This window comes from Trachypithecus francoisi, unplaced genomic scaffold, assembly GCF_009764315.1.
Source record: "Trachypithecus francoisi isolate TF-2019V2 unplaced genomic scaffold, Tfra_2.0 Lachesis_group15, whole genome shotgun sequence".
NCBI classification, from domain to species: Eukaryota; Metazoa; Chordata; class Mammalia; order Primates; family Cercopithecidae; genus Trachypithecus; species Trachypithecus francoisi.
In genome coordinates this window covers 4,301,420-4,325,545 of record NW_022681460.1, presented here as the reverse complement: position 1 = coordinate 4,325,545, position 24,126 = coordinate 4,301,420, and the positions used below count along the sequence as shown (strand labels likewise).

Sequence of the window (24,126 nt, the reverse complement as noted above, 5' to 3'; positions counted from 1 at the left end):
AGTCAATGATGTGAACTTCCTTTTTAATAACCTAGAGAAAGAATACTATGTTAAACCCAAAGTAGAGAAAAGAAACAATAAAAGTAAAAGTAGAATCATTGAAATAGAAAGCATAAAAGGGAGAAAATTAATAAAAGTAAATTATGGTTCCTTGAAAAATCTATTAAAATTGATAAACCTCTGACTGGATGGATAAAACAATGAGAGGGAACACTCAAATTTGTAAGAGTAGGAATCAAGAAGCAACATCACCAGAGTCCCTATAGACAATAAAAAGAATAAGAGATTTTATAGAAAATCTAATGTTTCTAAATTCAATAACTTAGATAATGAACAAATTCTTTAAAAGATATTAGTTACCAAAAGTGATAGTAGAAGAAACAGAAAATCCAGATATCTTCATATTTATTTAGAAAAATAAAATATTAATTTAAAACTTTCCCACAAAACAAACCTCCAGGGCAAATGGCTTTACTGGTAAATTTTATAAAACATTTTGTGGGAGAAGCATACCTTAATAACAAAATTGACAAATATATTACCAAAAAAAACAAGCCATATCTACCTTCCTTAGGAATTTAGTAACCAAAATCCCCATGAAAATGTTAGCAAACAAAATCCAGTAGTATATAAGAAGTCTACTACACAATGACCAAGTGGGGTTTATCCAAGGAATGCAAGGTTGGATTAACATTTGAAACCAATTCATATAATGCACCACATTAACAGAATAAAAGAGAAAAGACGATCTGATCATCTTAGTGGTCGTGGAAAGAGCATTTGATAAACTTCAACATGCCTTTGTAATAATAATTCTCAGGAAAAAATAGGAATAGAAAGGAATGTCCTCAACCTAGAAGATCTAATCACAGACATCATATGAAATGGTGATCTATTACATTCTATTTTCCTAAGATTGGAAAAAGGCACTGACTGATGTCTACTGTCACCATTTCTACTTAAGACTTTAGCAGAGGTCTTAACACCTGACATAGAACCAGAATATTATATAAAAGGCAAACAGATCGGCAAAGAAGCAAAACTCTCAGAATTCACAAGTGATCTGTATGTTTGTACAGAAAACCCCAAAACTACTAGAATAAGTGGTCTTCAGGGTCACAACATGCAAGATCAATATACAAAAATAACTGTATTTCTACATAACAACAATTGAAAAGTGAAATTACAACAGTAAATTTAAAATAATACCCCCAAAAGAAAATCAGGTTTCTAGAAATATATTTCAGAAGGACATGCAAGACCTCTGTGCTGGAAACTATAAAACCCCACTGAGGGAAACTAAATAAGATCTAAATAAGCTGAAAAAAATAGTACATGCTTCTGGACTGGAAGACACAAGATTGTCATCACGGCATTAACCTAAAATGGTCTATAAATTTAATGCAAACCCCAGCAGAACTGCAGTAGGATAGCAGGGGTTTTTGTTTTTGTTTTTGTTTTAGTATCAAACTGATTCTAAAATGTATATGGAAATGCAAAAACAAATCTAAAAGAGCCATATAATTTTTGACAATGAAAAACACGTTTAGAGAACTTGCACTCCTTGGATTTAGGAATGATTATAAATTTACAGTAATTAAGACAGTGAAATATTGGCATAAGGATAGGAAAATAGATCAGTGGAACAGAATAAAGAGTCAAGAATAAAGCACGCATGTATGGGCAATTAACTTTCAACTAGTGTGAAAAGGAACCTCTTTTTTAAACTATAGTTGGTGTTGTTTAACCTCATGAACTTTAAAAAAATAATAAAACTATAGTTGGAAAATCTAGATATCCCCAGGGAAAAGAGATAATGCCAGACCCCATCTCCTTCCATAGCCAGAAAATAACACGTGGCAGGTTGTAGGCCTGAGCAAAAAACTGAGAGCAGCAGAACTTCTGCAGTAATATATCTGAGAAGCCTGGGCAACATGGCGAGACCCTGTCTCTACAAAAATACAAAAATTGGCCAGGTGTGGTGGTGCACGCCTGTAGTCCCAGCTACTCAGGAGGTTGAGGTGAGAGGATCAATTGAGCCTAGGAGGTTGAGGCTGCAGTGAGCCAAGATCGCACTACTGCACACCAGCCGAGGCAATAGAGTGAGATCCTTGCAGAAAGAAAGGAAGAAAAGAAGGAAGGAAAGGAGAGAAGGAAGCAAGGAAGGAGGGAAGGAGGGAGGGAGGGAGGGAAAAAGGGAGGGAAAGAGGGAGGGAAGGGAAGAGAAGGGAAGGAAGGGAGGAAGGAAGGGAGGATGAAGGGAGGGAGGAAGGGAGGGGAGAAAGAGAGAGAGAACAAAAGAAAAGAAAAAAGAAAAGAAAGAAAGCAGAGGAGAATAACTTCACAATTTTTCAATTCAGCAGAGATCTCTTAGGACATGAAAAACACTATTTATAAAAGGAAAACAAATTGATAAACTAGACTTTAAAATTTCTACTCAGAACGTCTACCACTAAGAAAATAAAGAGGTAAATCACAGATTAGGGAAAATCTTCACAGCACATGTATCTGGCAATGAACTCATTCAGCATATGTAGAGACTTCTGACAAGTTGGCAATGATGAAACAATTAGACAATGGAAAAACAAATAACCCAATTTAAAAATAAGCAAAAGACTTGGACACCACAGATAAAAACATATGAATGGGCAATAAGCATATTTAAAAGGTGCTCAACATCAGGCAAATGCATGTTAAAACAACCATGAGATATCATTTCACATTCACTAAAATTACTAGAATCAAAAATGATGACAACACCATGTATTGGCAAGGAAGTGGGACAATTAGAACGCTAACACATTGCTGGTGGAAATTTAAAATGGTACAGTTAACCTGGGGAAACTGTTCAACAATTTCTTATCAAGTTGAATATTCACCAACTCTATGATTGAGCAATTTTCTCTCTAGCTATATACTCAGGAAAAATGAAAATATGTTCATAAAAGGATGTGTACAAGAATATGCATCACAGTTTTATTTTTAATGGATAAAAACTGAAAACAATTCTGTGGCCCAAAAAGAGATCAGATAGACAATGGAATGTATTTAGTAATTAAAAAAAAAAAAAAAGAAGAAGAAACTAACTAACTAGAAAAGGACATTTGTGGAATGGTTGGCAAAATTTGAATAAGATTTGTAGATTATTTACTAGATACCAGTAGTATTGTTTCTGGTTTTGATAAGTTTACTATGGTTATGTGCAATGTTAACTTATAGATCTTTTATCTATTATTTTTGCAACATTTTATAAATCTGAAATTATTTCAAAGTAAGAATAAATAACAGATATATAACAGTTAAACAAATTAAAAACTCAAGAATATAAATTTATGATTCCAGTTGTGTTAAATTCATCCATAATGATAAAAGTTAGAAAGTGGTTTCTTGGTGGAGGGAGTTGGAGAGTTGATTGGAGGGGATGTGAGGGAATTTCATGATGATGGAAATATTTTCTATCTTGTTTTGAGTGATTGTTACAGAGGTGGATATAATGTTAAAATGCATTAAGAACACTAAAGGCCAGTGCATTTTATTAGATGTTAATTATATCTCAATAATGATAATAATAAGACAACAAAAATAATGCACCAAGAAAAATATCAAAATTGGGGCCAATTATTTTGAATGAAGAAAAAGTGATGATCAAAAGATAAACTCTAAAAAACAAGAGCATAAAGCAGAGATAGGAGAACTATGAGAAAAGATGGGTTGAGAACAGAAGACAAGGGAACACTATTTATGAGTTAGGAAAGGAAGCATAGGAAATAAACACAGAATAGCTCCTTAGAGGTGCTGAGCCCCAAGCTGAGGAGCATGTTATCCTCTTCCAATCCCACTTCAAAACTGCTTTTTTTCAGTTTTACAAGAGAAAGGCTAACAGTTCACCCATCAAGACATTGACCTAAGGTTTAAAAACCTAGGGCGTTGTATGAAAAGGACAATTTAAAAATTCTCTTAAGTAAAAAGTAAAAACCTCAATATTCCCACTGATCACCACCACTAGTAAATCTTATCAGGGCTAAGATTTCAAATAAAATTTTACTTGTAAACTTTTTTAATTGTTTACTGAATTTTGTATTATATTTATGCTATATTGAAAAGTTGTGTACTAATTATACCATGATACCTCAGTCCGGAAGAAAACGTTTAACATCTTATATTTAAAGGAAAGTAAACAGAAAAAAAATGGAATATATTGTATGGATGAATGGGTAAATAGATACATAGAGGGCAACGTGTGTGTGTGTGTGTGTGTGTGTGTGTGTGTGTGTATGTGTGTGTGTATGTGTGTCTAGAAATATGATAAAAAGATCAATAAAAAAGTTTTAGGTGGGGTGCAGTGGCTCACACTTGTAATCCCAGCACTTTAGGAGGCCAATGTGGAAAAATCATCTGAGATTGGGAGTTCGAGACCAGCCTGACCAACATGGAGAAACCCCATCTCTACGAAAAATACAAAATTAGCCAGGCATGGTGGCGCATGCCTGTAATCCCAGCTACTCAGGAGGCTGAGACAGGAGAATCACTTGAACCTGGGAAGGGGAGGTTGTGGTGAGGCAAGATCGTCCCATTGCACTCTAGCCTGGGCAACAAGAATGAAACTCCGTCTCAAAAAAAAAAAAGTTTTAATATTCATGGCGTATTACATTAGAATATGCTTTTGTAGGCCAAGTGAAATGAACATACAAATCCAAAGAGAAAAACTTAAAATCCCTCCTGAGAGGACCCACAGACACCCTGAAGGAAGCAGATTGCTCCTGCAGAACCCAGGCGACACCCCAAATACCGTGCCGGTATCCATAGCTGAGAAACCAACAGATGGTTCACATCACAGGACTCTGTGCAGACAACCCCCAGCACCAACCCGGAACCTGGTAGACTTGCTGGGTGGCTAAATCCAGAAGAGAGAAAAGAATAACTATAGCTCGCCTCTCAGGAAGCCACATCCATAGGAAAAATGGGAGAGAATTACATCAACACCCCATGGGACAAAAGAATCTGAGCAATAGCTTCAGACCTAGACCTTCCCTCTGACAGAGCCTACCCAAATGAGAAGGAAACAGAAAACCAACTCTGGTAATATGACAAAACAAGGTTCTTTAACACCTCCAAAAAAATCACACTAGGTCACCAGCAATGGACCCAAACTAGGAAGAAATCTCTGATTTACCTGAAAAATAATTCAGAAGGTTAGTTATTAAGCTAATCAGGGAGCCACCAGAGAAAGGCAAAGCCCAATATAAGAAAACCCAAAATGTTACAATAAGTGAAGAGTCAAGGAAATAGATAGCATAAATAAGAAAAAAATCAAAACTTCAGGAAACAATGGACACCCTTATAGAAATGCAAAATGCTCTGGAAAGTCTCAGCAATGTAATTGAACAAGTAAAAGAAAGAAATTCAGAGCTCAAAGACAAGCTCTTTGAATTAACCCAATACAATCAAGACAAAGAAAAAAGAATGAGAAAATATGAACAAAGTTCCAAGAAGTCTGGGATTATGTTAAATGACGAAATAATCAGTATTCTTGAGGAAAGAAAGATTTATAAAAGTTTGGAAAACATATTTGGGGGAGTAATCAAGGAAAACTTCCCCAGCCTTGCTAGAGACCTAGACATCCAAACACAAGAAGCACAAAGAACACCTGGAAAATTCACCACAAAAAAGATCATTGCCTAGGCACATTGTCATCAGGTTCTCTAAAGTTAAGAAAAATGAAAGAATTTTAAGAGCTGTAAGACTAAAGCATCAGGTAACCTGTAAAGGAAAACCAATCAGATTAACAGCAGATTTCTCAGTAGAAACACTACAAGCTAGAAGGGATTGAGGCCCTATCTTCAGCCTCCTTAAACAAAACAATTGGCAGCCAAGAATTTTTTATCCAGTGAAAGTAAGCTTTGCATGTGAAGGAAAGATATAGTCTTTTTCAGACAAACAAATGCTGAGAGAATTCACCACTACCAAGCCACCACTACAAGAACTGCTGAAAGGAGCGCTAAATCTTGAAACAAATCCTGGAAACATCATCAAAACAGAATCTACTTAAAACATAAATCTCACAGGACCTATAAAATAAAAATACAATTTAAAAAGCAAAAACAAAAAACCAAGGTATACAGGCAACAAATAGCAGGATGAATGGAATGGTACCTCACATCTCAATACTAACATTGAATGTAAATGGCATAAATGCTCCACTTAAAAGATACAGAATTGCAGAAATGGATGAGAATTCACCAACCAACTATCTGCTTCCTTCAACAGACTCACCTAACACGTAAGGACTCTCGCAAATTTAAGATAAAGGGGTGAAAAAAGACATTTTAAGCAAATGCACGCCAAAAGTAAGCAGGAGTAGCTATCCTTATATCAGACATAACAAACTTTAATTTAAAGCAACAGCAGTTTAAAAAGACAAAAAGGGACATTATATGATAAAAGGCCTTGTCCAACAGGAAAATATCAAAATCCTAAATATATATGCACCAAACACTGGAGCTCCCAAATTTATAAAACAATTACTAATAGACCTAAGAAATTAGATAGACAGCAACACAATAATAGTGGGAGACTTCATTACTCCACTGACAGAACTAAACACGTCATCAAGATGAAAAGTCAACAAAGAAACAATGGATTCAAACTATACCCTGGAACAAATGGATTTAACAGATATATACAGAACATTCCATCCATCAATCACAGAATATACATTCTATACAACAGTACATGGAACTTTCTTCAAGATAGACCATATAATAAGGCCACAAAATGAACCTCAATGAATTTAAGAAAATTGAAATTATATCAAGCACTCTCTCAGATCATAGTGGAATAAAACTGGAAATCAACTCCAAAAGGAACCTTCAAACCCCTGCAAATACATGGAAATTAAATAACCTGCTCCTGAATGATCATTGGGTCAAAAATGAAATTAAGATGGAAATTAAAAAGCTATTTGAATTGAATGATAATAGTGACACAACCTATCAAAACTTCTGGGATACAGCAAAGATGGTGCTAAGAGGAAAGTTCATAGCCCTAAATGCCTACATCAAAAAGTCTGAAAGAGCACAAATAGACAATCTAAGGTCACACCTCAAGGAACTAGAGAAAGAAGAACAAACCAAACCCAAACCCAGCAGAAGAAAGGAAATAACCAAGATCAGAGCAGAACTAGATGAAATTGAAATAAAAAAATACAAAAGATTAATGATACAAAAACCTAGTTCTTCAAAAAGATAAATAAAATTGATAGGCCGTTAGCAAGATTAACCAAGAAAAGATAGAAAATCCAAATAGGCTCAATAAGAAATGATATTATAACTGACACCACAGAAATACAAAAGATCACCCAAGGGTACTATGAACACCTTTACGTGCATAAACTAGAAAACTTGGATGAGATGGATAAATTCCTGAAAGATATAACACTCCTAGTTTAAATCAGGAAGAATTAGATGTCCTCAACAGACCAAAAACAAGGAGCGAAATTGAAGTAATTTAAAACTTACCAACCAAGAAATGTCCAGGGGTCAGGTGCAGTGGCTCATGCCTATAATCTCAGCACTTTGGGAGGCAGAGGTGGGTGGATCACTTGAGGGTAGGAGTTCGAGACCACCCTTGCCAACATAGTGAAACTGCGTCTCTACTAAAAATACAAAAATTAGCTGGGTGTGGTGGCATGTGCCTCTAATCTCAGCTACTCAGGAGACTGAGGCATGAGAATCACTTGAACCTGGAAGGCAGAGGTTGCAGTGACCATGATCCCATCACTGCACTCCAGCCTAGGTGACAGACCTTGTCTCAAAAAGAAAAAAAAAAGGAAAGAAACAAAAAATGTCCAGGAACATGTGGATTCACAGAAGAATTCTACCAGACATTCAAATAATTGGTACCAATCCTATTGATACTATTCCACAAGATAAAGAGGGAACCCTCCCGAAATCATTCAATGAAGCCAGTATCACCCTAATACTAAAACCAGGAAAGGACATAACCAAAAAGAAACTACAAACCAATATCTCTGATTAACAAAATACTGGCTGACTGAATTCAACAACATATCGAAAAGATAATCCACCATGATCAAGTGGGTTTTATACCATGGATGCAGGGATAGTTTAACATATGCAAATCAACAAATGTGATACATCACATAAACAGAATTAAAAACAAAAATCACATGACCATCTCAATAGATGCAGAAAAAGCATTCGACAAAATCCAGCATCCTTTAGGATTAAAACTCTCAGCAAAATCGCCATACAAGGGACATACCTCAATGTAATAAAAGCTATCTATGACAAACCCACAGCCAACATAATACTGAATGGGGAAAAGTTGAAAGCATTCCCTCTGAGAACTGGAACATGACAAGGATGCCCACTCTTGCCTCTCCTCTTCAACATAGAACTGGAAGTCCTGGCTGGAGCAATCAGACAAGAGAAAGAAATACAGGGCATCCAAATCGGTAAAGAGGAAGTCAAACTGTGGCTGTTTGCTGATGATGTGATCATTTACCTAGAAAACCCTAAAGACTCCTCCAGAAAGCTCCTAAAACCGATAAAAGAATTCCCACTACTGGGTATCTACCCAGAGTAAAAGAAGTCATTGTACAAAAAAGATACTTGCACACGCATATTTATAGCAGCACAATTCACAAGTGCAAAAACGTGGAACCAACCCAAATGCCCATCAAGCAACAAGTGGATAAAGAAACTGTGGTATATGTATATATACCATCATATATATATATATATATATATGATGGAATACTACTCAGCCATTAAAAAGGAATGAGCTAACGGCATTCACAGAGAAATGGATAGAATTGGAGACTATCATTCTAAGGAATGGAAAACTAAACATCGTATGTTCTCAGTCATAAGTGGGAACTAAGCTATGAGGAAGCAAAGGCATAAGAATGATACAATGGACTCTGGGGACACTAGGGAAGCTGTAGGAGGGGAGTGAGGGATAAAAGACTACAAATAGGGTGCAGTGTGTACTTCTTGGGTGACAGATGCACCAAAATCTCACAAATCAATGCTAAAGAACTTGCATAACCAAATACCACCTGTACCCCAATAAACTATGGAAATAAAAAAAAATAAAAAATAAAATCCCTAATTATTTTAGCTCTATGTATGCTAATGAATGAATATTAAGTATGAATGTTTTTATTCTCAAAACTATTGCCTTGGAAATTGGGGAGAAGCTTTAATATCAAACCACTTATATTTCTCAGTAGGTTGTCATAATAAGTGGAGTATCTATATTATACAGCACCATAATTTTCCTGTTTAGTAATACACTAAGACTTTCTAAAATATAATAGTATGCTAGAAAATAGATTTGGGGTTTTGCAATGGTTAAGTTTATGCATCAAGTTGACTAGCCTAAAAAATGCCCAGAGAATTGGTAAGAGAGTATTTCTAGGTGTCTCTGAGGGCATTTCTGGAAGAGGTTAGTATTGAATTGGTAGACAGAGTGAAGATCACCTTCACCAATGTGGGAGAGCAGCTTCCAATCTATTGAGGGCCATTTAGCACAAAAAGACAGAGGAAGGCTGAGTTTGCTCTCTCTGCCTGAGCGGAGTGGTCATATTTGCCTGTACTCAAGACAGTGCACACCTGGTTCTCAGGCCATTCAGCTTGGACTCATTATGCTGACAGCTTTCCTGGCTGCCCAGCTTGCAGATGGCAGATGGTGGGACTTACTGGCCTCCATAACTGCATAAGCCAATTCTCATCATAAACCTCTCCGTATATAGAAATACAAACATAAGTACAAATACATAGCATCTATCTCCTCTTTGTTCTGTTTTTCTGAAGAACCATGACTAACACAGTAGTGGATCTCTTTAACTTTCTATTAGCTTCTAGTTTTAAGGATTAGGCTGTTTTAAACCTGATTATAAATAAAGTGTCTTAATCTTTGTACAGATGCCACATATTGACTTGCCCATATTCCTAACTAGGAATATATTCATCAAATTCACCTTTTAAATGCATGATTCAAATATTTTTTTCTTGTCTGGGTGAGGTGGCTCACACCTGTATCTCTAGCACTTTGAGAGGCTGAGGCAGGTGCATTGCTTGAGCTCAAGAGTTCAAGACGAGCTTGGGCAATATGGTGAAACCCCGCCTCTGCAAAAAATACAAAAATTAGCTGGGCATGGTGGTGTGCACCGGTAGTCCCAGCTACTCCAGAGACTGAGGTGGGAGAATCGCTTGAGCCTGGGAAGTGGAGGCTGCAGTGAGCCAAGATCACGCCACTGCCCTCCAGCCTAGGTGACTGGAGTAAGACCCTATCTCAAAAAAAAAAAAAAAAAGTCTTTCTAGAAATCATAATTCCTATATACCACTACTATCTCTTTCCAGAGGAAAATACATATAATAAAAGGATCAGAGGCCAGGAGCAGTGGCTCACACCTATAACCCCAAGCACTTTGGACATCCTAGGTGGTAGAATAGCTTGAGCGTAGGAGTTCGAGACAAGCCTGAGCCACATGGTGAGGCCACATCTCTACAAAAAAAAAACTTTAAAAATTAACCAGATGTGATGGTGTGCACCCATAGTCCCAGCTACTTGGAAAACTGAGGTGGGAGGATCGCTTGAACCCAGGAGCTCTAGGATGCAGTGAGCTATGATCAGGCCACTGCACTCCAGCCTGGGGAACAGACCGATCAGTCACAAAGACAATAAAAAAATAAAAAAAGGGATCAGGTCACAGATACTAAAACAGTTGCGGGTTTAAAGATCACTCCCACCTTACATATTGGTCAGTTCCACTGAAACCACAAAGACGTAGTGCTCAGATTGTATAATTCCGTGTTAAAAAGTGAACTAAATATTCTTTGGTCATGGGTCATTCAGCACTCACCTGAATGTCAGGCTAATTCATAGGAATTTCCCAGCAGGCATGAGGGATGTGCATCCCAAACTGGGGCAGGAAGCCTGAGAGCTTCACATGAGTTTCTCATATGCAGAAGCATCTTATTATAAGGGCTTCATAAGCAGAGCTGGGCTTACAATGAGCTTTATGGGCTCAGAATCTTAACTGCGATGTCAAACTCTCTGAGATTATATTTTGTTTGTTTGTTTGTTTTGTTGACACAGAGTTTTTGTTCTTGTTGCCCAGGCTGGAGTGCAATTGTTCTCAGCTCACCACAACCTCCACCTCCCAGGTTGAAGTGATTCTCCTGCCTCAGCCTCCCAAGTAGCTGGGATTACAGGCATGCACCACCACACCTGGCTAACTTTGTATTTTTAATACAGACAGGTTTCTCCGTGTTGTTCAGGCTGGTCTCGAACTCCCGACCTCAGGTGATATGCTTGCCTGGGCCTCCCAAAGTGCTAGGATTACAGGTGTGAGCTACCGCTCCCAACGATTATTTCTTTTGTTACTTATAACCACCCTGATGGTTAAGCATTTTCTTCCCCATTTTTACAGTTCCGAAGATTGAAGTTTTGGCGTAGATAACTTTCCTAGGGTGTCACAGCAAGTAAGCCAAATGAACACCGAAATCTAGGCCTTTGACACCAAATTCCAGGCTCTTTCCAGTATACAGCTGCCACTGCCCACACTGCATAACCAGAAAGACCCTGTTTGAATTATTAAAATGTTAATTCCTAGAATTTGAACTCTGGGGCACCTTTAGAAACTCAAACTCTTAAGTCGTCATCTATCTTCCATGTGTGAAAATGGTCTTCCCCCCAACCTCAGAGCTTAAGGTCCCAGGGAAGGGGCATGTGACTCAGTCTCCCCACAGCCTCCATGGTGAGGCCACGTTCCCTAGTTGTGCGCTTCAGCTGCCCAAGCTCAGTCAACAACGTTTTCCTCTTATTCCCACACTAGCATCACTCACATCCACAAAGGGGCCAGCACTGGAACAGACCCTGAAAATACAAAACCCAGGCAGTCAGGGTCGTGGAGATGGACAAGTGTTCAGTGAGGTGGTGGACTGTGCAGAGGGATCACTGGACACTGGGATCACAGGGTGGCACTGCCTGCCCTTAACTCCTTCTCAAATGTCCCCCAGCCCTCTTCCAGCAGAACCAGCACCTATGCAATTAGAAGCCACAGTCCAGAAGTGGAACTAGTTCTACTTCCTAACGCTACCTGGAGAGTGGGTTTACTCAATATATTCTCCCAAAATACATCAATCTCCTGATTTGAGGGTATTGCCAAATGAGTAGTAGTAAAACCAAGAAAAACTTTTAAATGATCACTTATAATAAGCACATCCTGCTTGGAAAGCAGGCACAAATGATGCTAAAAAGCTAGCTATTTATAATTCAGTTCTGGGTTTATACTCAATAAGGCAAAAACAAACAAACAAAACACCACTTTGTCCTAGAACTGTTAAGTGAAGTTTAAAGAAGTCAGAGTTGGACAGCGGTAAAGTTAGCAATGCTGACTTGGAAAAAACAACTTTTGCTATGCCTGTGGGCGGTTTCAAACCCCTGAGCCTTTTAACTTCACCGTTAATGTCCATGTTGCTAGTATATTCATAATGCCGCTTTGACACTCCTGCATTAGGAACCCAACTCTAACATACTGGCCACCTGTAACTTGGAATACTAAGGAATACTAAGGTGTACTTGAAATACTAAGGAATACAATATTTGGAATACTAAGCTGGAAGTAGGGTCAACATTAAGGATTCTGCCACTAGATGGAGAAATTGTCCCAGTCTAGCTCCATTGCAGTTCTGTTTTGCTTTTGAGAAAAAGCAGCGGGAAAGATATTTACAAATGTCATTTTGTTCCAAGTATTATGGTAACTACACTTTGCATTGACAAATGATAGTTTTTTATCTGTTTATTTTATGTACAGTACTTTAGCTTGAATAGGGTGGACATCCCATATTCATCTTGAAGACATCAGTATGTTCTAGGTTCTGTCTTTATCCACGTCATCCATGATTCAATGTTGAGTAAATCTCTTAAAAATTATTTGACATATTTTAAATTGCTGTGGCAATTAGCACTGTCTATGCAAATTTCACTTCCAGTTTTGCAACAAATTAGATACAATATTAAAGTCTGTAATAGATTAAAATGCATTTTGGGGATAAGGTCTTTACCACCAGCTACAATAAACAGTAAATACTCACAAAAGGAGAGGCTTGACTAATAACTGGACCAATCACATTTTGCATATTGCATTTATTTTGCAGAAAATGCTTTCTGCTGATTGTCTTTGTCTACTTTGTCAAAAGAAAAGTATGAAACAGTTACAGTTTAACAACACAAGAGATTAGCTACAGGAGCTCCAAATACACACATTCTAGCGGGCAGAGCAGTCACATTTTCAATTCAACTAAAACCTGCTGTCTTTAACTATGATTTTATTCTGTCCTTGACAGCTCAACTCTAACTACTTGAAAGCAACAAAGAAGAAGATTAACAGTGTGCTTTTTATCTCACTAAAGTAGGACAGGTGGAGTTTACAAATTCTGGTGTGCCAAAGTTGCCAATACACCGTACGAGAAATAAACCAGAAAAAGTTTCTGGACCCTGGCAAACATCTTTTCACTGTGAATCAGGTTGGGCCGACTGCAGCATCTCCATAGGTGGATTCATCTGTAAGCCACTTGGGACAGCACCGCTACTGCAGGTGTGAGCAAGGGGTGCTGGGGCTCTGGGGAACAGCGCGGCCTGTGCTTCTCCTCTGCTTTGAAAAGGAAGTTACTGAGGCTGCATTTCCTTCCTTAACCCATGAGACTGCTACTGGGTACCTAGTAGGTCAATCCAGTCACCACTGGCTGCCACGACAAAAAGTCACTGCATCTTTGGGGACCTGGGCCTTGCTGCTTCACATGGAAGGTGGTGACACAGGTGTCCATGAGGCTATGAGGCGGCCTTGGGCTGCAGCGTCGTACTGGCTGTCCACGATGTCTGTGGCCGCAGCCGCCCCTTCGTACAGTGGGGATCCCGAGGAAGAGGGCGCCGAGACCGGATGGGTGAGGGGTGCGTAGTGTGCGGGGGAGCCCCGGAAGAACTGGGCCCCCAGCCCATTGGACATGGCTGCTGCCTGGGAGCCTGGGGTGACGGCACCGTTGCTCACAGACCACAGGCTGGGGTACTGACTGCAACAGAAAGACACCAGTGAGCAGGGCCTGGGCAGGGGCTGCAGGCCAGCTAAGGACGGAAAAACACACCAGAAATCCATTCGGAGTGACTGTGTAATAGGACGTTTTTTCTTTCAAACCGGTCATTTTCTCCAGATTATTACAGGATTCACAAGCACATCCTATGATGTATAGAAGTTACTGTCGTATCTACTAATAAGAAACAAAATCATCAGGAAGATGACTGAAAAGATGATTTACATATTCAGAGCTCATGGAAGAGCGCTGTTAAGTTTCCCTACGAAAGACTCAGACCAGACCAGCCGCAATGGGTGATGCCTGTAATCCCAGTACTTTGGGAGGCCAAGGTGGGTGGATCACCTGAGGTCCGGAGTTCAAGACCAGCCTTACCAACATAGTGAGACCCCATCTCTACTAAATACAAAAAATTAGCTGGGCGTGGCGGTGCATGTCTGTAATCCCAGCTACTTGGGAAGCTGAGGCAGGAGAATCGCTTGAAGCCAGGAGGCAGACGTTGCAGTGAACCGGGATTTTACCATTGCACTCCAGTCTGGGTAACAAGAGCGAAACTCCGTCAAACAAACAAACAAACAAACAAAACAGAAAAGAAAGACTCAGACCAGCAGTTTTGCACTCTCATTCAGAATAAAACTTTTCGGATATTCTCAATCAAAAGTTACTGAGGATGGGCTTAAGTACATGTTTTTATCTAGCACACCCCACCCCCAACACTGCAGTCATTCTCACAATGAAGACCAGTCTCTCCTAAAACACTAAGCAGCAGACATTCCTTAGAGTAATTCCAGTACAGACACAGTTCCCTGCACTTCATCCTGTTCAGTACATAGGTGTGCTAGCATGGTGCCTGGCAGCAAGAAAAGCACCTGGCAATCAGACTAGGAAGCCATCCCCAGTTCCTCCTTTACCTAGTTTTGTCACATTACACTTTGCCCGAGACTACTTATAAGGCTGCGTTTCTCAACGCGTAAAATGAGGAAGGTGGAAATGACTACTGAATTCTCCAGTCTAAGCACATGGAAGTGGATAGTATTCAGTTACGGTAAGATTTCATTTTGGGAAATAATCTTGTCTTTCTGTAAGTGAATAATGAGGCTTTATGTTGTATCACCACACTGTTAAACAAGTCTGAGTTAATCGAGGCAGGTTATTATGCCATTTTACGGATGAAAGCTTCATATTCTAAGATGCCCAATTAGAGCCACACTGAAACCCTTGGGTGGGACCGCTGTCAGCAGCTTGCAGTGTGCCGGTCATCTGATCGGGTGCAGGCTTTGGGGCAATGCTCTTGGAGGCCCTGAAAGCTTCTCTTGTTCATGCATTGTTGCTCTGTTTCTAATCACAGGCAATGGAATTCTTATTATGAAGGAATTGTTTTCTAGACAAGAATTAAGATCTCAGGCATATTTTGGTATTCTAGAAAATGAAGTACATTGCCTTTGAGGTCAAGATCACTTAAGTCCAGGCTCGCTCTGCTGTGAGCTGGTCCAGTCATTTAGTATCTTTGACCCTCCTTCCTCCCTGGAAAATGAGGGTTGACTTCTAGCTTTGGGATTTTAGGTTTTTATATTCATCCTATGAAAAAATGTAAGACATTTACCAGCCTGCTTGATTTTTAAGCCATTCTCCCTCTGCATAATTTGCAAGTTGGTAACAAAAGAGTCATCATTGTTTACCAGTTACCCAGCACATACATTAAATACTTTGATCCTAGAAAAGCCAACACATTTATTTCCTTAATTTAATAGCTTTTGTTGGAAAAGGTTCTGAAAATATCTCCTTAAGCTCTGCCTACTGATGCCAGCAGCCCTGTAGGAGACAGGCTGAGGCTGGGTTTTTTTTTTTACCACCTTCCTTTTATATGTGAGGAAACTGAGGCTCAGAGAGACTAAGAGACTTGTCCATCACATGAACCAGTAAGTGGCAGAACCAGGATGGGGACCGTGGTTTCATTCAGGGATGGGATAGCACAGCTCCCATTCCACAACTCTGTTGTAAAGGAGCCCAGTCCTTCCAGCGAACAGACTGCAAACAGGAACTCCGCAGTCATGTCACCTGCGATCCCTGGGCATAGCTGGCTAATACAGAATTCTAAATAAAGACCCAACCACTCACAGGGCCAAGAAGAATAAGGACTAAGAGCCCATAGGAATGGGAACAGCGTGAGGTCACAGGCAGAGCTCCCAGGATGCTTTGCACCATGTCCTGAACATACATTACCTAGAGCTGGTAGGTGGGCTGGCATTGTGGCTCACGGGGAGCATGCTGGGATGGGCAGGCATTCCGAGGCTGGACCAATTGTCATGGGATTGCAGCACAGATAAACATGCAGGTGAGTTGTCAGAATAGGCTAAGGGGGGAAGGTAAGAAAGTGCAATTATAGATGGTGTCTTCCAAGAACAAGAAAGTACAGTGAAATATCACCAATAACTGAAGCTACCTAACACTGAAAACAAAATGTACATAGGACATTGACTATAGAAAACAATCCATTAGTCTACTTATGTGGTTATCAGGGGCTAAGATTTATTGCCAAATGTATGTATTTGAAAGCATACCCTGGTAACCCAAGCTTTTTCCCTTATCATTATATCAGTAGATGCCCTGCAGACATTGAATCTTATAATCACTCGACTTGGAATTACTTATATTTAAAAATAAATATGTATTTACCCTGCCTTTTTTCCAGTGATTACTTCATAAGAATGGGCGGTAGAAACCATTACTCCAGGCAAAATTAGAAATAAGACCTTCCTGCCTTGGAGTCTAGCCTGTGGTTGAACAAGTCCCAATGACTTCCTAACCCAATAAGGTCCTTTCATTTCAAATCAGCTTTAATTGCTTAATTGTTTTATGGTGTTCTTTAGTTATTTTCCTTCTTTTGGAGTCAGACAAAATTAAGTCTAGACATATACAGTGTTATAGAGAGAATTAGGCCAGGGCATCTTTATGGTCTATCCTGGTGTTCCTAATATTGGAGCATGCATCGGAATGGCCTGGAGGGCTTTTGAAAGCACACATTGTGGGTCCCACTAAGAGCTGCTGCCTGTCAGTCTGGGGTGAGGCCTGAGACTGTGCCCACTTGCGGGTGGTGCTGAGGCTCTGCCCTGGGCACCATATTTAGGGAATCGCTCGTCTAGTCAGGAATTCTTGAGCCTAGCTCCTCATCATTGTCACTTTAGAGAGGTTCATAAAAGACTCGAACCTGGGCTCTCCTCCTATAAGGATCAACCGTGGTTCTGTGGATAGGCCCAGGAATCTGTCATTTTCAAAACCTGGAGCACCAGCTCTAAGGCCCATGTAAGGATGCAAGCCTCTGATTTGGGTCTCTGTGGCTGCTCTGCCAGCGGTGGCAGTGGCATAGACAGAAATTGAAGGTCATCTCTTGAGCTATTAAAAAACTGGGCTTGGGTGTGGGTTCCAGGAAACCGTCCCTTTTTTTAAGATTCTAGACCCCTGCAGAATGCCCTTCCCAAAGTGGTCTTGCGGCCACCCACCAACCCCTGGCAGAATGAAGCTTAGGACTCACTTGGAGAATTGTTCCGATGAGCATAGGGGCTGGGGTAGGGCGAGGACCGGTGGCTCCTCAGGGCTGGGTACCTGTCACAGCTGTGCGTGGAGGGGAGGGAGAGGGCACCTCCAAACTGAGGATGAGGATTTGTAGGTGGACACAGGGTGCTGGTTCCAGGAAGAAGCCAGCCCCCTACTGTGAGAAAAGAGAGAGAGAGCTGAGTAACCAGCATTAGTGCTCCCTCTACCAGTCCAGAGAGCAGAGCCCAGGCCAGGGACTCTCCCTCCACCAGTCCAGAGAGCAGAGCCCAGGCCAGGGACTTCCCACCTTCCCCTCAGGGACCCCTGATGGAGGAAGCACCCTGAGTGTCTCATACTTAAGACACAGTGCGCCTGAAGACCTCTGACACTCACTACCACAGGTTACCCAAGGCTTCCAATCCTACCTGAGTAAACCCAGGAGCCTGGCCTCAGGCAACCTAAGTTGTTTCCTCCTGAGAATCCTCTGGATTGCTTTGAGATTTACTATTCCCCAAGGCAGGTCAGCTTTCCTCCCCTGAGCATGAATACAATGTAACCACAGGCAGAGAGCAGGTGAGAGATGCTGAGAGAGTTGAGGTGGTGCTTAGACAAGGGTGCCCTCCCCTTCTCCTCCTGCCACCCACAGAGACTGGGGATCTGCCTTCCTAGCTGGGGATAGACCCCTTTACTGCTCCCTCTCCTGGTTTAGCCTCGCCCCAGGAGAATCAGAAAGTGCTTGCAAGACTCCCCTTCCTTCCTCTAAAACTACAATTTCTTCTCCACTCATCTTTTCTCCTCTGAGACTGGGAGTTTTGTTCTGTCACCCAGGCTGGAGTGCAGTGGTGTGATCTTGGCTCATTGCAATGGCTGCCTCTCGGGTTCAAGGGATCCTCGTGCCTCAGCCTCCCAAGTAGCTGGGATTATAGGCGCCCAACACTACACCTGGCAATTTTTGTATTTTTAGTAGAGATGGGGTTTCACCATATTGGCCAGGCTGGTCTCAAACTCCCAGACCTCAAATGATCCATCCAACTCGGCCTCCCAAAGGGCTGGGATTACAGGCGTGAGCCACCTTGCCCAGCCTCTTCTATACTCTTTAAGCTTTGTTGTTTTGAATGAGAAAAGGCAACCCCTAGGGGACAACTACTCTGGCTTCAATTTCCAAACTACTAACAATTCTCCAGGCAGCACTGAAAGGAAGGGTGCAGACGTGCCCTCGCTGCCCAGCCGGCCCTGGCCAGAGCAGTGGCTCACTCTGCTCAAGTGACTGCCCTTCTGGTTGTTCAATCAGTCTAAGAAATGATGAAAAATATATTCAGAATAGAAAACGCCTGTGTAAGGAGGAGTGTGCCATGTTGATTCATCCAGCCTCTTGACTAGCCAGTGCTACCGCATTCATTATTTAACATCTCCAAGTCCCTTCCCAGGGTGAAGAGAACCGCCTAGGGTGAGACAGAGCGTTTCTCCCAACAGATGCTGCTATATAATCCTCTATCCGACTCCTGGAACTCCTAGAGGTAGCTAGACTTAAATCCAACTCTCTCATCCTCAGAGCCACTGTTTCCACCAAAACCAGCAGGAGCGGGTGAGTCATTCGTAGAATCAAGGGGCTAAGGAAAAATTTTGTTCTAAGCATCACTGGAAAGACGGCTCTTCAACCATTAATGAAAGCCTCAAAGAGGATGTAATGAGCTAGATTCTCCTGTTGCCCAATACTGGAGAGTGTAAACACCCAGCTAGGTCTCAGTCATCCACCCCAGGCATGGTGGCAGCTGCCTCAGGGCAAGACAAAAGCACTAAGGAGAGGATCCACATCCCCAATTAGAGCAGAGGTTAGATGGGCAACACAGCTTCAACATCACAGGGCAAAGAGCCTTGAATGACAGAAAGGCAATCTCACATTTCAGGCGCACCCAGAAACCCCCTTGTCTTCTCCATCTCCACTTCCCAGCTCTCAGCAAGTCTAGTCCGGATGACACAGAATGCCATGACAGAGTGCAACAAACCGTACATTGGGAGTACCCAGGTTGCTGGCTGTCTCCGGTTTCCTCCATCATCTCTTTGTGATCGCTTCTATCGAAACAAACAAACAAAAAAAGGATATCGAATTGTCAAAAAGAAGGAAATTCAGAAAAGAGGGTGTGCAGCAACATCATCTTTCTGCATACTTCTTTGTCCAAGGGTATTTATAGTTAGAATTCTCTCACCTTTCCTTTGCATCAAGGAAAGCTTTTGCAAATGGATTGTACTTAATTTTAAGAGCTGTGATCTGAAAAACAAGAAATTGCATTTACTAATATATTCCCTATCAGTCAGGGAATTTAATTTGGCACCAAGAAATTGAGAAACGCCAGTACCACTTTTCAATACTCAAATGTAATCTGACTTCTTTCCACATACAGTTTTCTATTTGGAACTGAAAATAGCTGGGTAATTGTAAAGAGTAGCACGTTTATGAAAAATTTTCAATGTCAATGTTCTGAGTGGGATTCATAATAAATTTAACCTACTACTAACAATGTTCCATGTGTATAAATCAGAAATGGCTGAAAACACAAGCTGGGGCCGCTCAGGAAATAGTGACCTGGAAGTTCTAGTTTTCAGTCAACACCAACAAGGTATCCAACTAATCCCCAATTTGCAGTACTTTGGGGTTGGGCTTAGGCATAGATTTACAGGCACCTATGCAGTAGCTTGTATCTAGTTGAGTCTTCACATTGCAGAGATTTGAGGGGCTGCTCCCCCCCCCCACCCTTTGGGGAAGATTTCCAAGGAAGGACATGTCCCTCTCTCACTCACATCTTTTTCTCAAGAAATTCTCACGCCATTTAACCTGAATGCTTTATGGATCTTTTGATTTTGAGCATTGAGATGTTTCTAGTTTTAAACACTTTCATGGAGAATTCAAGGGGAAAATTTTGAATGGGGACTTATTTTAAACAGTTGTCCCCTGTGCTTCCATTTCAAGTTATGGAAAATTATTTGAAGGGGTAGGAAGCCTTCGGAGCTCGCGGTGAGGTTAGCGCCTCTCTCCCCACTCCCCCAGAATCTCCACGGAGCAGCACAGCGGAAAAGCAATCCGCCTCTGTCCTTCTCACCTCCTCGTTCTGATAAGCGGTCACCGCTATGAACTGGGTCTCAGGGAAGCAATGGCTGGTGATCATGCGCTGTGGACCCCCGACTCTCACTATGTGAATTCGAGGCTCATACTTATGCAAGGAGTTCAGCATGATCTGAGGGAGACAGATACAGGATTGGTGGCACTGAAAGTCCTGCGTTAAAACGGCAAAACATCCGTTTCTCCAGGATGCAGAAAGTCCTCTGGATCCCAGGAAAGTGTCTCTACTGTTGAGGAAAGTGGGGTTCTACCAGGGCAGGCTTCTCCGCGGTGTATATGTGCTAGTCCCACAGCTTGTTTGGAAACGGGATGTGAGATGCTACACACCATTAAAAGTAATGAATACTCATCACAAAATCCTTTCACCTGGTGGAATAAAGTACTAAGGCTTCCAGGAAGGCTATAGGCATTTTTAAAAGCCTGGGCTTGTTTGCAACTTGCCTAACCTGGGGTCTTCCAGGAACAATCCCGACTGAAGAATGTCCTTTAGAAAAGCACGACTTTACAAGTTTGTTCAGACTCCACGCAGTAAGTACTGTGGCGCGTGTTTAAATTTAAATGCGACTTTGCCATCAAGGCTGATATCTTTTCCACCCCTAGGAGAGTTTAGGACTAGACACAGAAGTTCCCCCAAAGCTCCAGACCTTCAAAGGGGAGTGCTCCCGCTCCCCATTCGCCAGGCGTGGATGTTAACAGCTTAGCATAAACAGCACTAAAGGCCTTATTAGAGAAGGCTGTGGCAGTTTCTCCAGGGCAGACGTCACCTCCCGTTCAAGCAGCGTCCCTTCCCGCAACTCCCGAGAAGAAGCGCAACGCGGACCCCCCTCGTTCGTCCCAGACCTGGCGGGCTCCGCACACCTACCTGGCCCCCTCCGTTGAGTTTGTTGGTGAGCTTGACTTTGCTGAAGGAGACGGGAGCCTTCATCCAGTGGGCCCCGAAGTTGGGCGAGTCGGGGTGGATGTAGACGCAGCTGGGCGCCTGCGGCTCCGGCTTGCCCCCGGGCACCCACTCCCCGTTCACGTACTTCCAGCGGTGGTTGTCCGCCGCCACGAAGTCCAGCAGGAAGGAGTACATGGCGTTGGGGTCCAGGCCAGACACGTTCACCTTCAGCACTGGGAACATCCGCCTGGAAAACACGGGGCGAGCGCAGGAGGACCCCGACACTGACCGGGTAGGCCAGAGGCCGAAACTGGGCACAGAGGCCTCTGTTATTTCGGGGCTCGGAGGAGCCCCCTGGGGAACGTCCAAGGGTGACTCCCAGCTCCCCCTTCCCCGAGCCCTACCAGGTCCGGGTGGCCTCCCCACCATCTCCACGGCCTCGGGAGGCAAGGGCGGAGAGGACCTGGCGAAGGGTTTCAATGCTGGAGACCACAACCCAAGGGGACAGGCGGATGCCTTTGAGGTCGGGACCCTGGGGTGCGCGTTCCTCCTCCCCAAGCTTCCGCGGAGAAAACCTCAAAAGAGGGGCTTGCAGAAATGCACTCCAGGGAGTTAACCAGAGCGGGAGCAAACACAAAGTCCTCCTCCAGGAGAAAAAGAGTTCCACCTCCAGGAACTTGCCAGGCCCCCCAGGCTGCCCAGGCGCTGAAGAGCGCGGTGCACGCGGGCTCCGGACGCACACCCACCTGCCATTCTTGGTCACGATCATCTCGTTGGTGAGCTCCTTGAAGCGCAGCCACAGCTCGCTCTCCTCCAGGCCCACGCGCAGTTCGCGCTCCGTGGGGTCGCCCTTCTCGCTGCCCGCCTGCAGCTCGCTCTCCACGGCGCTCAGCAGGTGGTCCACTCGGTACTGCAGGCTCTTTCCCGCGCTCTCGGTGCCGGGGGAGCTCATCCTCCTGTCCGGCTCCCCTCCCCGCCGTCCCCGAAACTCAGACTCTCTACCTGAGAGCCACCTTCCCCCTTCTTGGCCGACGCCCTTCCGAGAAAAGGGGCCCCTCGGGCGGAGACCTGTGACGGCTCCCGGGTCCCAATACAGACCCGGGAGGAGGGCGCGGACCAAGACGTGGGGGGAGGGGACAGGGGCAGAGGGGTGGGGAGAGGTTATTCCACTTGAACTCCCCAAGGCTCTACTAGAGTAGGTCTCTGGGGACCGAAATTCAGTGCCCTCCCCATAAATAGAGCCGCGGCGGCAGCGATGGGGGGCTCGGCGGATTGGGCAGCGCACCCTTTGAAGTGCCGGGCAGCAGCCCATTGGCCGAGAGCGGCCATATCAGACCCGGCCGGGCGGGTCTGGGAGGCTGGGGGCCAACAATGGGCTCCAGCACGCCTGTTTCATGTAAATCCTGGGCCCCAGCCCTCTGAGCCCCGGCCCAGCCCCTACACCCCCGCCCTTCCCCAAATGTTTGCACCTCCATCAAAGCGGCGGGGCAAGCCCGGGAGGAAGGTGAGCTAGACGCCCCGGCCCGCCCCAGCCCACACTTCCGCGAGGGGCGGCCGGGCCGCCTGCGATGCTCCCGGATTCCCGCGCGGGGGATCCTGCTCGCTTTTCCAGCGCGCCCGGATCCCGCAGCCGCTCCAGCCTGTAACGTCCGCGCAGCCTCACCTGTCCCCGCTCCAGACACGCCTCCCTGCCCTCCCAGGCACTAGCGCACTCGGCCGGGCTTTGGGATGCGCCGCGCTCGTCTCGCCCCAGTAGTGCTGGTCTCGCGCCTCCGATGCCTCAACTCTACAGTCTGGCAGTTTCCGGTGCACCTGTCCCCACACGTCCCTCGCTCACGGAGCCCCAGGCACTGTCACGAACACCCAGGATCGTGGATCAGCCCGCCCCGGCGTCGGGTGTCCCAGCGGCTCTCACCATCTGGAAAAGGAAACTCCGCGCGCAGAGATGGAAATGGATGAAAATAAGCAAAAGCAAAACGACCCCTTCTGGGAAGTGTCCTCCTCGCTCTCTTACAAAAATAGGACTTGATGCCGAGGTCTGCGCGCGCACCGAGTCGAGTGTGCCCAGGCGTGTGCGTGTTTTCTGCTGTGTCATTGCTTTCGCAGAAGGTGGGAGAGGGTCGGGGCTAGCGGGGTGGTCCCTGATGAGCGGACTCGCTTTCCGCGCCCGGCCCAGCGCCAAGCGGTGTCAGCAGCGGTTGTTTTATTACCTTTCGGTGAGAACTTACGCGAGGAGAGCGAAGGAGAGGTGACAATGAGCAGGAAATAGTTCAGTGGGGTCTCTTTAAACAGTAACATTCCTCCTAAAACGGGAGCCCAGGAAGGGGGAAGGAGGCAGAAGCTCCCGCTTCCAAGGCCTGGCTTTGAGCTTCTGCACACCTCGCCATTCGCTGGACGAGGGTCTGGGGTAGCAGCCTCAGTTTCCCTGTCTCCTGGGCGGGCACCTCAGCCCCAGCCCCTCTGGAGAAAGCCGG

General features: G+C 43.7%; 1 protein-coding gene across 4 annotated transcripts; it reads right to left on the bottom strand.

Annotated features, from left to right (window-relative positions):
- Nucleotides 1-13,106: 13,106 nt before the first annotated feature.
- On the bottom strand, nucleotides 13,107-23,640 carry TBXT (T-box transcription factor T). Of its 4 annotated transcripts, XM_033236522.1 has the most exons (9): nucleotides 23,316-23,640; nucleotides 22,399-22,688; nucleotides 21,635-21,899; nucleotides 20,753-20,887; nucleotides 19,862-19,923; nucleotides 19,666-19,727; nucleotides 17,653-17,829; nucleotides 16,344-16,473; nucleotides 13,165-14,102 (listed from the first exon to the last, which is right to left on the bottom strand). In XM_033236522.1, exons 2-9 carry the CDS (start codon nucleotides 22,602-22,604, stop codon nucleotides 13,829-13,831), a joined length of 1,311 nt encoding a protein of 436 aa, XP_033092413.1. In that variant the 5' UTR covers nucleotides 22,605-22,688; nucleotides 23,316-23,640; the 3' UTR covers nucleotides 13,165-13,828. The 4 variants fall into 4 exon arrangements, with proteins under 4 accessions (XP_033092414.1, XP_033092413.1, XP_033092415.1 ...); XM_033236523.1 differs by lacking the exon at nucleotides 23,316-23,640 and having other exon boundaries at nucleotides 13,107-14,102; nucleotides 17,653-17,826; nucleotides 22,399-22,750; XM_033236524.1 differs by lacking the exon at nucleotides 17,653-17,829.
- Between the last annotated feature and the right edge of the window lie 486 nt (nucleotides 23,641-24,126).

Coding starts and splice junctions, on each gene's coding strand:
- TBXT (XM_033236522.1), bottom strand. CDS start 22,604: ATGAGCTCCCCCGGCACCGAGAGCGCGGGAAAGAGCCTGCAGTACCGA. Junction 17,830..19,665: donor GCAACCTGGGTACTCCCAAT/GTACGGTTTGTT, acceptor CTTTTCTCACAG/TAGGGGGCTGGCTTCTTCCT. Junction 14,103..16,343: donor AGCCCACCTACCAGCTCTAG/GTAATGTATGTT, acceptor TTTCTGTTGCAG/TCAGTACCCCAGCCTGTGGT.